The sequence below is a fragment of the Pelmatolapia mariae genome, linkage group LG3_W (assembly GCF_036321145.2).
Source record: "Pelmatolapia mariae isolate MD_Pm_ZW linkage group LG3_W, Pm_UMD_F_2, whole genome shotgun sequence".
Taxonomy (NCBI): Eukaryota; Metazoa; Chordata; class Actinopteri; order Cichliformes; family Cichlidae; genus Pelmatolapia; species Pelmatolapia mariae.
Genome location: NC_086229.1, coordinates 47051294 through 47066464, shown reverse-complemented (window position 1 = coordinate 47066464; position 15171 = coordinate 47051294). Strand labels below are relative to the sequence as shown.

Below are 15171 nucleotides of genomic sequence, written 5' to 3'. Positions count from 1 at the left end.
CGTATACAAATAATGAGACCAAGTTTTGTTTTTTAGCATACCCTTCATAAATATCCATTCATCTATCCGTCCGTTTAATGTAGGCTTTTAATTTAAGTTAATAGAAGCAATGGTTCGATTCATTCTTGATGGTTGCTTATCAAACAATTTTCGAACTGGTTCTGCATAGAGAGTAAAGTTCAAATGTGTATAAAGTTTTGTCAAAGTCCAAGAGTTTATTACTTCAATAAAACTAACCAATAAAACTAATACATTTATTACTGACATGAAACTGTTGCTGTGTTTTTAGACTACTGTCAGCTGATGCTTGACTTTTTTGTTCTCCTATACTGATGAAAACTGGTGTATCAATATTAACAATCAGCTGAAGCATCAAATATTTTATTCTGGCCATTAATCTGCTCCTGTATAATTTAACTGTCTCATTATCCAATCACATAATGATATGATGATCTTCTTAAGTTCAAGTCAAGCATCAGAACAGGGAAGAAAGGTGATTGAAGTTACTCTAAACACAAAGTGGTCTAAAATTGCTGAGGAACATCGCCAGATTGAGTCAATTGGAAGGCAAAAGAAACTCAAATAAGCACTCATTACAAGTAAAGTATGCAGAATAGCATCTCTTCAGTCAAAACTTAAAGCAGGTGGACTAGAGCAGCAGAAGACCACACCAGGTGTCGCTTCTGTGAGCCAGAACATGAAGAGCAGGAAACTGATGCTACTACATCTATTCACAGGAGCTCACCAAAACTGGACACAGATAATAGAAGGGTCAGAATTTGGTACCAGTGAGCTCTGTTTAAACACCCCAGCCTCCTTGATGGCTAACCATGTCCATGCCTTCATGACCACAGTGTATCCATCTTCTGATGGCTGGTTGGAACTCAAAGTGGTTTCTTGAGCATGACAGTGAGTTTATGGTACTCAAATCTCCTCTGGTCACCAGATCTCAACCCAACAGAGCACCTTCGGGAGATTCCCATCGTGGATGTATGTCTGATAAATCTGCAGCAATTGTGTGATGATGTCATGTCAACGTGGACCAAAGATCTTTGAGGAATGTTTCTAGCACCTTGTTGAATCTACGTCATCAAGAATAGAGGCAGTTCTGAAATTTGACTGAGTGGCCAGTATGACTAGAAAACCACAAAATACATATACAGTGTAAACCAGGAATGGGCATGCAAATCAGATTCGACTGTAAATGCTGTGGTGTGGCATTCGGTTCATAAGCCATATGCCCCCATAAAAAGAAACTAACAAACTATAAAAGTTTCACGGGCATTTAAGACATTACGATGCATCCTAAATACTCTGATAGCTTTCTGTGACAAAGAGAGACACACATATTATTAATAGCTGATATATGTAAATAAATAAGAGGCACACTGGAGTCAGAGGAAGTTGTTAAAAGTATTACTTAGTTTTGCATCCCCCCCCACCCAAAAAAAACAAAAACAAAACAACTCCATCCACCAGGATAACATTGACACAAAGATACAGGAGTTGCTCATCTGTACAATGTAGTGCAACATGTTTCACAGTCAGCAGGTACTTACATTAATCAGCCATGAGGGGGAAGAGACAGCTTTGACAATTTTGTACAGTCTAAAATAATCAACATCCACTGGATATATTTGCACTTCCACCGAGAAACGGACACTCTAACAGGTTCTACTAGAATGTCAGAGAAGTTAGTTTGATTCAAATAAAACAGATAAATAAATAAAATAACCTGCGTGTGGGTCAAGTGTTTTAAACCTGTGATTCAAAGACAACTTTGAAGAATATGAACAGTACACACATATCAAAGCTCTGTCACATTGATATTTTCACTAAATTCAAACATGCCATCCTTTCATCAACCAAAAACTTTGAGTTTCTCTGACATGAATCATTACAAAATAAAGCTGGTGTTAAAACAAATACAGAAAAAAAAAATCACATCAAATGCCCCAAACACCCTGTCTAAGATCTGATAAGAATGCTGATGTGCTACTACACAACATGACAAAAAAATAAAAGGAAACATATGCTATTTAATCTCATGTTAATGCTCCTCCATAATCATTTCCTCATGTGAACCCTTTATTAGCTACAACTTAACTTCCCTCTTCATATCATTCATCAGTCTCCACTGGTTTGCTTGTTCCATCATTTCATTTGTATGCATTAAAAGCACTTTTTACATACAATTTTAACTCACACCATAATTTGTCCCTCAGCAAACACATTTAATAGTTTAAATTTAATGATTAATCCACATGGTTCCTTCGTATGCCATCTGCCTTCATGTTGTAATTAAGGTCCTTTAAGTACTTCTCATAGTTTGGTCCTGGATTTGTTATTAAACATTGAAACATTATAAAAACTGTTTGCTTTGAGACTTCCATTCATTGTGCATAATTCTTCATCTTTAATTTGTATAGGCCTCTGTCACATAGGCCTACAGACCAGTCTGTCGTCCCCCCCCCCCCGGCAACCTCCTGTCCTGGAGGTGCTGGGTGAAATCAGTCGCGAACAGGCTGCTGGACCAAAAATCTCCTTGTGGCTACTAACAGATCACTGCAGTTTCCTGTAGTATACCCGGGAGAGATTGACTTCTGCAAAATCTCATCAACTACTTGACAAGCATTCGTGAACCATGTGAACGTATGACACCCCACAAACAGAGACCTTTCCCCTTCAAAGTAAAAGCTTAGCACTGAAACAAATATGTTTCAAAAGCCATAACTTCTACTTTGACAGTGTAAGGCCTCTTTCTGGAGTGTGTTGCACTTTTGCAAGTTCCACTAACACTAGTGGAGTAGATAACACAGCATAAATTTCACTAAGCAACCTCCAGCAACCACTTGCCAACTCCTTTTGGGCCAGTCATTGCCAGGTGGCTGCCAACTGGTGTGCCATCCTGTGTGACTGAGGCCTTAAACAGAATAATTTGCTGTTGATCGATGCCAGTCTCCTGTCAGTGCCTCAAATAAAGAAAAAAAATAGCTTGGTTACCTCTAGCTTAGCATAAAGACTGGAAACAAACGCAAACAGCTAGCTCGGCTATATGCAAGGCTACCAAAAAATGATAGTAAACAAATAATTCTACACTTAATACCCTGCACAACATCAACTTTTAATTTAATCTTTTTTAGCATTTCATTTACATTTACGCAAAGCTATGCTAAGGTAAAGTAAGATATGCTCATTGTAAATTCTTGAAATTCTTATTTATCACACAGACATGAGCAATATCAGTCTTCTTGCCCAATTTTCAAAGTGCACAGTCTCACTTAAAATATCACACTAGTCCTTTAATAATAGAAGTGTCTCCTGGTTCTGCTCCATTTTGGATCAATTTAAAAGCAAATTTGGGAACGTTTGCTCCTCTGGTGGCTGGCAAAAAAAGTTAACTAGTAAATTATTCTGCCTGATCTACCCAGTCTGATTACTACTATTCTTATAATTAAAACACCCCCTTCAGTCCACATTGTATTTTAGGTTTTTTTTCTCTTGCATAGAGGATCTTTTTGGCTACCATCCACAAGCGTTTAAGGCAAATAGAATATTCTCTTTAACCAGATCGGTTATTTGGGGTTTCATTTACTTGAGACATTTTAGTCAGGAATAACAAAGTGAATACATTTTTGATTTCCATAATCATAAACACTGAAAGACCACTTCAGTGGAAAACATGGTAATCTGCGCAAAAGTTCAGCCTCATGTTTGAATTAACGCCTAGATATTCTAGAAGTCTTTTTTTTTTTTTTAACAGATCTTCATTGCTGTTGGCAGAGCAGTAGAGGATTGGCAAAAGAAGGAACCTTTAAAACTTTACATTTTTATTTTTAAACTCCAAGATAAAGTATTGCCCTTGGTGGAGTATTGCACTCTAGGAGTGTCCTTATCTACTGTTGCTTAAAATATACGGATCTCTCAAAAATCACAGTCACAATCACATGCAGCTCTGCAATTTAACTGAATTATGTGAATTTTGCCTTTGTGTATGTTTATATTTTCTAACCCAATTTGGTAGGAACTTGATGTTTTTAACATGTTAAAAAACATTTTCTTCTTTAACCTTCCTTCTTTATATCTACTGTTCCCCCATCTTTTCTTCCCTCGTTGATGTCAGGACTCACTGTTTTCCTCACTTGAGATCTAACGCTTTACTTTCTTATTTTAAATGTCTCCTCCTCATACACCAGCCTCCTCACCTTCCTCACCCTCTTTCTCCCTCTATGTGACATTGGATAACGGTTCGCTAATTTTTAGACACTTCCAGTAGATAGTTCTGGCCATGGTGAACAAAGTGAGCAGGAGCAGGAGCACCCATGACACGTAGATCCCTTTTGAGCTCTTGGCGGGCTTCCAGGTGCCGACCTAAACACAGAAGCAAACAGGAGACGTTTTTTTTTTATTTTTTCAATGATTTTGGTCATATAAAATTCTCAATTTATGTTTTATTTTGAAAGTGGCAACTTGTGATTCCAGTTAGCAATTGCACCTCACAAATAATTATTTACTGTAGTGAACACTCAATGAAGCCACAAAATCAGCAAAATAAAATACATATTAACCACACGCCACCACGACTATATATGTGGATTCAATCTAATCTACACCATGTTTAAATTGTCAGCTTTTCGAATGGAATACTTAACGAAAGCTCATGCTGACTAAAGGACACATGAAGGGATAACATCCAATATCACTGGTGCTTTGCAACTTTGGGTATAAATTGAACACAATTATGAACAATTACAATGATATTATTGCTTATTGTGCTAGTGCTGTGCGTCTTTTCTCTTTTGTGACCTTTTGTATGATGTTGTTCTTTGTATGACTTGAAAAATGTCATCCAAATTACCTAAAAAGTGTTGAGAATTAAGGCTTTTCTGGAGCCATCTGAGCAGTGTGTGATCTACTTTTTTAAGTTATTTCTCTTTTAAATGAATAACAATCATGTTTCTTTCTTAATGTAACTGCTGGTGGTGTAAATAAAGACAGAATAAACATTTTTTTTGTTGTCACTTATATAAAGGTGAACAAAAAGAGCATCTGTGAATCTGTCTTTTGTGCAAAAGTAGAGTTTACAATCAGGTTATATAAAATATTAAAGTACAGCAATAACAGCTAATTTATTAATTATTAACAGTAACAGTTACAATGAATAAAAGGTAATAACCAAAATTAAATGGTGAGAGGCAAATATCTAATCAGCCAATCACATGGCAGCAGAGCACTGCATTTAGGCATGCAGACATAGTTACGATAATCTGCTGAAATTTAAACTGAGAACCAGAATGAGGAAGAAAGGTGATGTCAGTGACTTTGAATATGTCATGGTTGTTGAAGAACTGCTGGTCTACTGGGATTTTCCCACATGTCCATCTCTGGTTTACAGAGAATGATGTGAAAAAGAGGAAATATCCAGTTTGCTGAAGGTCTGTGGAAGAAAACGCTTCTCTGTCAGAGGTCAGAGAATGGCCAGGCTGTTTTGAGTAGTCAGGAAGGGAACAGAAATCTAGATAATCACTCGTTAAGTATATAGATGAGCACCTCTGAACACACAACATGTTGAACCTTGAAGCAGATAGAAGTGTTTTTAACTGATAGCTTGTTAAATCTATGTTATGAAGAGTTAAGGCCGCTTTGAAGGCTAAAGAGTATTACGTAATAAGTTTATGTTTACGTAATAAAATGGCTATTGAGTTTATTTTCGCCTAAAATTTCCAGCAGTAGGACATCTGCTGGTTAAATGATTTGGCTTTTGGCATACTAATCATAATCTTTAAAAAAAAGGATACAATTTGATCTACCAACAGTTTAAGAGTTAACATCACTCCAACATCATCGCCCACAAATACACACCAAAAGTCCTGCGGTGGAGACGGCGAGGATTAAAAACAGCAGGAAGCAGAGCAGGCTCCTCCTTCTGGGGTACCGCCAACCAATAGAAGAGCTGGAAATCAAACCGAGAGACAGTCAAAAAATAATAATTCAAATTATAAATGCAAAACACTTATTTACCTTCCTCACACACACACACACACACACACACACACAGAGAAAGTGAACATCTGACATACTCACACTTTTCGGCAGTGGGGACATCGAGCTAAAGTGCGGTCTGAAAACTCTGTCCACTAAGAGAGAGGAAATGAAAAGGTCAGTGTGTGCATATATTACAGTTCTCTATTGGGGGGTAAAGCAGAAGAGTACATTGACAAATAATTCTGTAGATGTCAGTAAATAAATACATAAAGAAGTAAAACTGGCACTGTCAGCTGTAATATAAGCCATGTGAGTGCGTGACTTTTACCAGGAATGTGTTAGAGCAGTGTCCACAGATGACTCTGATGCCAACAGGCTGACGCCGCGGTTCAGGACTGTCCCCTCCAATGTGGACTGGACCTAGGTTGATGATGCGTTTACTGGCAGGGAACAGAACACACTGATTTAACATAAGCACATGTGAACAGCCTTTACTGCTTATTTCAAAGTTTGTCAAAAAAGCACTTTTTCAGCTTTTTAAAAAAAGGGTGTGAATCTAAAGTTGAAAAATTTAAAGCCAGCTCTGTGTACTATGAAGGTGTGTAACTTGAAAAAACTGTAACTGGAAGTGATTATAGTAAATAAACAAATGAGGAAATATACTAAAGTTACTGTACAAAAAGCCCCCAGCTGATTAAGAGTGTCAGGCGGGAATTTCACTTGGACTTAATCTGGAATGACCAATAGAAAAAAAAAACATAAAATCTCGGTGAGACAACCTAGAAAAGGAATGTAAAGTTCATTTCACATTATAGGTGACATAAAGCCCACTGTATGTTGTGATCTTAAGAGGGCTGGACTGGGGAAACTTGCATTTTATCCAGTGCAAAGAGGTGTAGCTACACATTTAATCACTCTAACATCAAAATATATGAAAGGAAAGTCATTTTTCACCAGTACCTCTCAGGTTTTCGCAGGATTAAGAGATGTTTCTGTAGCAAAGAACAACTCTTTCAGCTTGAACTGTAATAAATAAATGTTTAGGGGTTTTTTGTTTTTTAATTGTTCGGTAGTTCATTACTCAGACTGACCTATATTTTAAAAAGTTTTTGTTAATTCACAAAAGTACCAATTTTTCACTGCAGACCCACTGTCCAAATCAAAAATTTCAATATAGATAGAAATAGTGGGGAACAAACACAAAACTAAAAACCAAACAGGAACTTTTTTGTTATTTAAGCGATACTAATGAATAGTATGTATGGCCATGGGGGAGGTCTTTATGAGTAGGAAAAGCTGTAAAACTGTAAAAACCCAAAATTTATGTCCTCCTTCACTTTCTCCAAAGTTTCTGCCAGCCCAATTCTGGCCCCCCGGACCTTATGTTTGACATCCCTGGATCATGATTTGTTAGTTGGTTTAAAAATGGGACACCAAGAGCCAACTTTAAACTAAAACACTGAAAATCAAAATATGAAGAAGAGGTCCACCTTCACGACTTTCGGCTCAGCACACCTAACTAACTCATTAATCTCTGTTTGTTCTCTCAGAGCTGACAGCAAAAAGCCTTTAGAGCAGCTTACACTGAAAAAGTACTGGATACAGACTTAATCAGCAGTAATGGAAGATGACAGCAGCAGGAAATGTTCCAGTCTGACCGATGTCAGGTTGTCATTCTGCTAAACCTCAGTGGATGAAGACGCGAGACGAGGGAGACCAGGAGGCTCGTTCAGCCGTGAGCCTGAGATTTATGAACATTATGTTGCGGTCAGGGCAAAAATCAAGACTTCAAGATGGAAGTGTGATGCCACGATTTACGGTTTACCTATGTGGAGTCAACTTGCTTCTCTTTTCGGAGTAGTTTCATACTTCAGGCCTGCTTATAGAACAAAATGACCACGTCTGCATCAGAAGTTAGTGAGGTTGATTTCTGTATAAACAGCTTATTAGAGCTACCCTTGGAAAAACCCAGACGCTATTATAATAGTCATCAAACCACATCTTTTACCAATTTTTATACTGAAGGGTCAAAACACGCCATTAAGTGTACTGGGGAGGTCATGTCCTGGTTTTTGTATGTGGTGTGAGTGTTACAGAAACAAATAAAATGCTGGGAATACTGAAGCTATAATTATCGTTCCTTATATTGAGATGATAAGTGTTATTCACTCACTGATTGATTTAAAAACTGCGGCTAAAAAGTAGCTGGAAATGCGCAGGAGAACTCAATTGTATTGAAAAGACCAATAATAACAGCTTTGGGCTGCACCTCATTTACAGGTAGGTGCACACCGGGTTACATCGTAGGGCTTCAGAGAGGTTTTTGGTTATAATGTAGCCCAGCATAGATATCCACTTGAAGCATAAATCGCTAGTAATGCCAGGCTTTTTCCAGAACTGTTTTATAAAATCTGGTCCGTTCTATTCTTTTTTAAACATATTTAATTCTGTTTCAGGCTTTAATATAAAAATGTTTGTTAATAAAAGTGTCATATAACTAGAGTTTATAATTTTTGCTTTCATTATTATAACTTTTCAAAAACTGAAATTTTGCAAAACAGGTGTACCTTCAACAGTCTCTTAACACCACGTAATGCTTGCTTTTGTTGAACGGCTGGAAAAGGTGGTGTGATTACGTGTTAAAGCTGAGATGGATTAAAAACAGCCTCTGTTTCTTTTCCTGACTCACCAGTACGGTCTTGGACAGGCGATCTTCTGCGACGTCACTTTGCAGATCAGCAGACAGTTGCAAGGACAGCGGACATACTTCTTTCCAACAGGAGCGTTCTTAATGGGCTGAAACCAGAGAGGTGAAGACACAGACAGAAGAATAAGAAACTTTAAACATTTGCTTTTGGCTTTTCCAAATGTGAGGTTCTTAAATTGTTTTACTTTTGATTTCATCAGACGAAAGGAGAAGCGAACGACAATCCAACACGCCGATATTTTGTGGTTTACCAGTGCAACTTTCCAACAAATACTGACGTAAGTACAGATTTCTATTATGTTAAAAATCTATTAACTATTTTTTGGTATACAAAGTCTGGTTTCAATTACTCTTGTCAAATGTTTTTGTGGATTAATAGATAATTTTCTTCATTTTTCAAGCAGATAACAGTCTGTCTTTTTTTTTTTTTTGTTTTGAATGAAAAGAGTCAGGCACATCTAAAAGTGTGCCACAAGTCAGAGTTTTAATATAAAAATTTGGAAAGACTTGAGATCTTACAGGGTCACCATTTGCAAGACAACAACTAAATTCCTTTTGAGATTATTTCCCATCATGCTCCAGGTGGAAATTTACAAGAAGAAAAACTGCCCTAAGCATCAAGACCAGAAACAAAGTGACGTAAGCACTAAGCAAAGTAAAAGTTGGGCCTTACTGCTGAAATTTTCCTTTGAATGTCAATGTCATCAGTTTCACTACCACTTAGCAAATAGTTGTCTGCAGACAAGTTGGTGACATCAATGCAAATTAAGAGACACTATGGCAGTCTGCTAGCGACTAAGGCAATTACAAGCAAGCAAATAACAACCCATAGTCAGTTTATAGATGGGCCTCCAATAATGATGGAACAATTAACAGCCAGTCTTATTTAACATAAAAAAAAGCTTCAAACTGTTCAGTTACTTAGTATCAATTAGTCATTTTACACATATAAAACGATAAAGATGCTTAAAACGACCAGGTCAAGTTGTTTTATCTGTGCAGCTTTTCTCCATTCACTTCCATCAAGTCTTTACTAATTCTAACTAATTAATTATAGTTATTATAATTACTAGTTATAACTACAATGAGCAAGATCTTCATTTTCCATTTGTTGTGTTTGACTCATTAATGTAGACCCACTTTGCTTTATTGAGTTTTAAATACTGTGTAGGTGGTGTTTAGCATTGTATGTTTCGCAGTAAAAGCCCCATTAAGGAAGGGTTTACCGGTTTATTCTACTGCAATGCCAGATGACTTTTATTTTGAAATGTGTACAGAAGCACTGAGTTCTTGTAGCACCAGCAAAATACAGCAACTTATCAAGGCAGCAACATAGGATCTCAAATAAGGCTGCAACAAAAATAAGAGTCCCTGCAGAGCAAAATGGACTTCTGTGTTAAATATACTTAACATTTATTATAATCTAAGCTTGCAGGAAATAAATGTTGTTTGTTTCTGTAGTTGAGGTACATCAAGACTATATGGTTCTCTGTATCTTCCTCTTACCGTAGCTTCATTGCAGATGTTGCACTTCACCACATGCTGGTGCGTCTTGCCCTCCACAGATATGGAGGTCTGACAAACCCGGCAACTGATGACCGGAGCACTGCTGCTGTCTGGGCTGCCTTGTGGGGAGTACGGGGGTGGAGGCTCGCCCGGTGCCACTGAGCTGGAGAACGGAGCAAAACCTGATGAAGACGAAGAAGAGGTTTTATTAACACTGTATTTATTAACACTAATAAAACAACATCTTTTGTTTATCATGAAAAAAATACAGAAAATATATAGCCTGAAGTACTGCTTCACCTACACATTACATCTACAGGTGCTCAGCCATGAGAACACATGCCATGAAGCTCCCAGCGCAGTTTCTCTGCTGATATTAATGCACTGATGAGATTTGGAGCACTGCAGTTCATGAGTCAGCAAAGCCTTCTATGCGCCTTAGCACTTGGTGACCCCGCCCTGTTACTTTACATCAGTCTGACATTTTGAGGCTGAGCTGCCGTGGCTCCTAAACTCTTCCACTTTGGTATTATACTGCTAAGCCCTAATGAAAGCAAGAAATGTAATGAATTTGTTGCAGTAGTGGAGTCCTACTCTGTGAGCTCTTTAAAAGGACCCATTCCCAAACCAAATATTTGTAAAGGCAGACTGCTTGGTTCGGCGCTTTTAGAAACATGTGAGACTAAAAACACTTGAATTCAAAGATTAAAATCTGTGGTCTGGTACTTTTGTCTATGTGGTGTATATGTAAAATCTTTAACTTTAACTATGATGAGACTGATCAGGAAACTAGTGGCTTACCAGATCAGTGTAACTGCTTCTCCCTTTTGTATGGGGTATTTCTAAGAGCCATCTATTTTCTGATGGTAAATTTCTGCATTTTCCCTCTTCAAAACTGTTGTGCAATGGTACAGCACTGCAATTCAGTAAACAATGTTATCGTTAACAAGTATTGGCTCACAATATCACCACTTTTGTGCTTGGTCAAGACAAACAGTAGGTGCACAAACAGAATTCAGATGTGTATCTGTTTGTTTATACTGACTCATGTGTGGGTCAGCAAACTGTATGTTTAATTATATTGATTAACATAATGTTATCTATGTGTGACACTCTTAAGGGTCAAAACTCAGTGAGTGATATACAGGAAGCACAGAAACCAAGTGACTGTCACACTTACAAGGAAGCAACCAGAGAAGTGAGAGAGAGAAATTAGAGTCACAGTAGAGATAAGAGCAATGAAAAAAGACGAGCAAGCCAGACATGTGATGTCTGACATGATCAAACAGAAAAGTAGAACAATTGTTTTAGTTTACAAGTAACCCCCCCCCCCCCCCCAAAAAAAAAAAAAAAACAGTTTAATTTAAATCCCAGAAACTGAGAGAATTTGATGCATTTCTGCAAGTTATTATATGGAGTTGCTTCTCGGCAATTAATCATAGTTATACTTCAATGACGATTTTTTTTTTCCTTCCGCTGACTATTGAAATAAAATAATTTCACATACAAAATTATTTTTTTGTATTCTGCTTTGCAGTAGTTCTCTGGTTTTTGTCCTTCAGCACAATCATTTTCCTTAACTTCAAACCATAAAATTTCCTTGCCTGACAGGTTGTGACAGGCTTAGCTGAAGTATTTATATTAATTTCCTTTAGTCAACTGACATATAAAATTCACGGAAATCTACTTGATTGAAATGAAAAGGATTAATAATGTATGTTTAATAATGTATAATGTAAATAAAATGTATATATATTTGCATTTATTTGTATATTTTGTAAACATTTATTTACAAAATACACACTGGAGTAATTTTGCAAAAATAATTTTGATTTCTACATTATTTTGCAGTAATAAGAGTCCTTATTTGTTTTGAATCCGTTCCCTTTTACAAGCAGTGGATATGATATTTAGGAGTTTTATTATGTAAAAAAAAAAAAAAAAAGCAAATGTAGTTATGAAAAACAAATTAGGCCAAAGATACTTTGACATGGAGACTACAGGAGGTGGGGATTAAACCTGACAGATGACCTGCTCTACCTCCTGAACCACAGCCACCCCTAAAGCTTGCAGTTTCCAAGGAATCTCCCATCTGCGTACTAACCAGGCCCCGACCCTGCTTAGCTTCCAAGTTCAGACGAGATCGGGCATGCACAGAACAGCCATCTTGGTCCTGGTTTATCATTTTACTGCTCAGTAAGAATTCAGTATGACAAGCCTGATCTTGTCATACACATAAAAAAATAATATCCAGTTTTTTCACTCACATTGTGGATTACAGCTTATTGGCATTTTGCTGGTATCGGATTAGTACTCCGTATTGGTATCAATACTGCATAGGAAATGAAAAGAAATTGTGGATTGTTAGTGGTTTTCAGATTCTCTCACACCAGAAATGGGAGTGTTGCCCAATCTGAAAAAAAAAGGTAATGTTTATATACCATTAGTTTTAAGGTATTTACAGGTGGGAAATAATTTCAGTCCATCTACCTGATATCAGACATCATGTGGTTTCACTCCATTTCAGTCAATAAATGACTTCCGCATGTGCCTGACAATACGCAGCAATGCCAAAATACTGGTTCTACCAGGTTTCAGAGGTAGAGTGGTGCGAAGGAAGAAAAAAACCCAACATGCTCCCACATTTGTCATTCAGCAGACTTGTCCAAGATGCTGAATCAAAAACATGTTAAAAAAAATCCCTGTGGCAAAGCACAGACTGAAAACACCTGAGCATGACACAGACTCATTAATCGGACGCAGCCTGTGGTGATCACTAGACTGACTTGCAGGGTTTTCTTCCCCCTAACTGAGAAACAATTGTTTCATGTCGCAATGCCAGATAAATCAAGTCAAACTGCTGAAGCGGAACAACTCAAGGGTTTGGGAAATCTGTGTGGTTAACGGTGATTTTTAATATTTTCCTGGTACAAGAAAAAAAGTACATAACCCACAACAATAGTGAAATAATGACACAACAAAAATGGTTTGGCCACATTGTTATTTGTAATCTCTAGTATTGGTCAAGAACTTTACAATCAAGATATCCCTAAAAGTCCAAAATGAAGTCTTTAAATTACTTTACTTTGTGCCTGTTCATCAAAACTCAATGTTCAATACCATGCACTAAAGACAAGCAGCAAATCCTTACACGAGAACAATCAGAACCTGCTGATTTTTGCTGTTCAGGCTTGATAAATGACTAATCACAGAGTGTTGTTACAGTGAACTGACAGCCTGGAGCTCTGACCCCTTGTCATAATGCAAATCATCAAATCAAACTTACCCACATGAAAAGCCTTTCAAACACCCGGTTTTTCATGCCTAACATCTGTTATAGACCGCTGACAGCTCAAAGGTGCTCATTAGCATGGGTAAATCACCCTAAAATCTGCCTTAAATTAATTTTGTGTGGGTTGAATCTCCTTTAGTTGTGTGATAATGTCTCTGTTTACGGCTAACGTTAGCCTGACAGCTAACACTTGTTTACAACATGACACCTTTAAAGGTAAAAACAAACTACAATACCACGCTGTTGAAGCCTATCAATGAGTACGTGTATTCTGAATGGTGGTGTGAAAAGGACACAGAGGACATACTCTGAGGTTTCGGCAGATATCCGTGCGAGCTTGCACCGGGAGAGAAGCCGTTGGTCCCGTCGTGCTGATCGGGCAGCAGCGGTGACCGTTCCCCGTCTGCCATCGCTCCCTCCGGACCCGAGCCTTTCTTCCAACAACGCCCCGCGGGAAGTGTATCTGCGGCGGCTGGGAGACTCCTCGGACCTCCGGTAAAGATTTGTTTGGAGGAGTCGGTGTAAGGCTTTCAACCCCTAACCCTGCTCGAGGTTTGGGTTACTGACAGCCACATGACGCGGCGAAAACACTCACTAAACGCGGAAACGATACAAAGAAAACATCCGTCACATGATTCAAGGAGTCAGGAAGTGACGGACAACGGGCTAGACCAATGAACGAGCCGTGTCGGAATGGGCGGGTCCTTCTGCTTTTGTTGACCAACAAAAATTATAAACTGTAAGGCAATGGTTGCATTACAGTTACTGCTGGTATATGTGCACATAATAGAATAGGTTAGGCTTTATTGTCGTTATAAAAGTGCAATGAAATTTAGTCTGGCATCTCTCCTCTACCTATCCTATCAGAAAACAACAAATAATAACAATAATATTAAACAGCTAAGTTTGTGTCTCTTCTCACAGTCCAAAGACAAGTATGGCAGGTTGCTTAAAGCTAACTCTCTATAACTAAGGTTAGCATGGCAGCCTGTCCAGGGTGTATCCCACCTTTTACAGCTGGCAGGTTCCAGCCCATAGTGGAAGAGGGACTGTTGGATTTACGAGAATATTTATTGCATCTTCTGAAATGTGTGCAGTTCTAAAACAGTCAAATACAAGAGTCATGTGGTAAAAGCAATTAATATGTGAGCTCTTCTGCCTACATTTCTCCTTGTACAGCAGGAGCTTTACACACAGGGCAAGTTAGATGGTAAATGGGTCGACTGGTGCATACATAGCACCTTTTTTCTATACCCAAGCACCTCATCTAACACTCATGTATACACACTCTCCACCTCAGGCTTCAGTATCTTGCCAAACTGGAGTAATTGGGGAATCGGTCTACCAACCGTACGGGTAGGCAACTCAATTTATCTACTGAGCCGCAGTCACCTCTGTGATCCAAGGGTCACCAGACTGAGCTAAGAGGCAGAAATCATAAATTTGGTCTTTATAAAAGAGTAAATAAAAAGTGGATGTATACTTAAGAGATTACATCAGATAGACTAGATTGTTTTCTAGTAACTGATTGGGATGAAACAAGAGCTAAAAAGAAGTGAAAATAAAATGGTGTTTGATTGTGTGTTTAATGATATTAAATTCAGATGTAATACAGTATTAATACAATTAAAAGTTAAGATAAATATTTATGGCTACACAAATCCTATATACTATTTTAATA

At 37.9% G+C, this 15171-nt stretch overlaps 1 protein-coding gene across 1 annotated transcript; it reads right to left on the bottom strand.

Moving 5' to 3' along the window:
- Window positions 1–1400: 1400 nt before the first annotated feature.
- On the bottom strand, window positions 1401–14120 carry LOC134624523 (type I phosphatidylinositol 4,5-bisphosphate 4-phosphatase-A-like). The gene is made up of 7 exons (XM_063469520.1): window positions 13798–14120; window positions 10199–10380; window positions 8675–8781; window positions 6314–6425; window positions 6085–6137; window positions 5863–5953; window positions 1401–4371 (listed from the first exon to the last, which is right to left on the bottom strand). Exons 1-7 carry the CDS (start codon window positions 13898–13900, stop codon window positions 4228–4230), a joined length of 792 nt encoding a protein of 263 aa, XP_063325590.1. The 5' UTR covers window positions 13901–14120; the 3' UTR covers window positions 1401–4227.
- Between the last annotated feature and the right edge of the window lie 1051 nt (window positions 14121–15171).

Bases quoted from the DNA above. Each gene is read 5' to 3' on its own strand.
- LOC134624523 (XM_063469520.1), bottom strand. From the start codon at position 13,900: ATGGCAGACGGGGAACGGTCACCGCTGCTGCCCGATCAGCACGACGGG. The intron at 10,381-13,797 runs GTATGTCCTCTG...CGTCTTCATCAG, and splicing joins ATATCTGCCGAAACCTCAGA to GTTTTGCTCCGTTCTCCAGC. The intron at 6,138-6,313 runs GTAAAAGTCACG...CCTCTCTCTTAG, and splicing joins ACTGCTCTAACACATTCCTG to TGGACAGAGTTTTCAGACCG.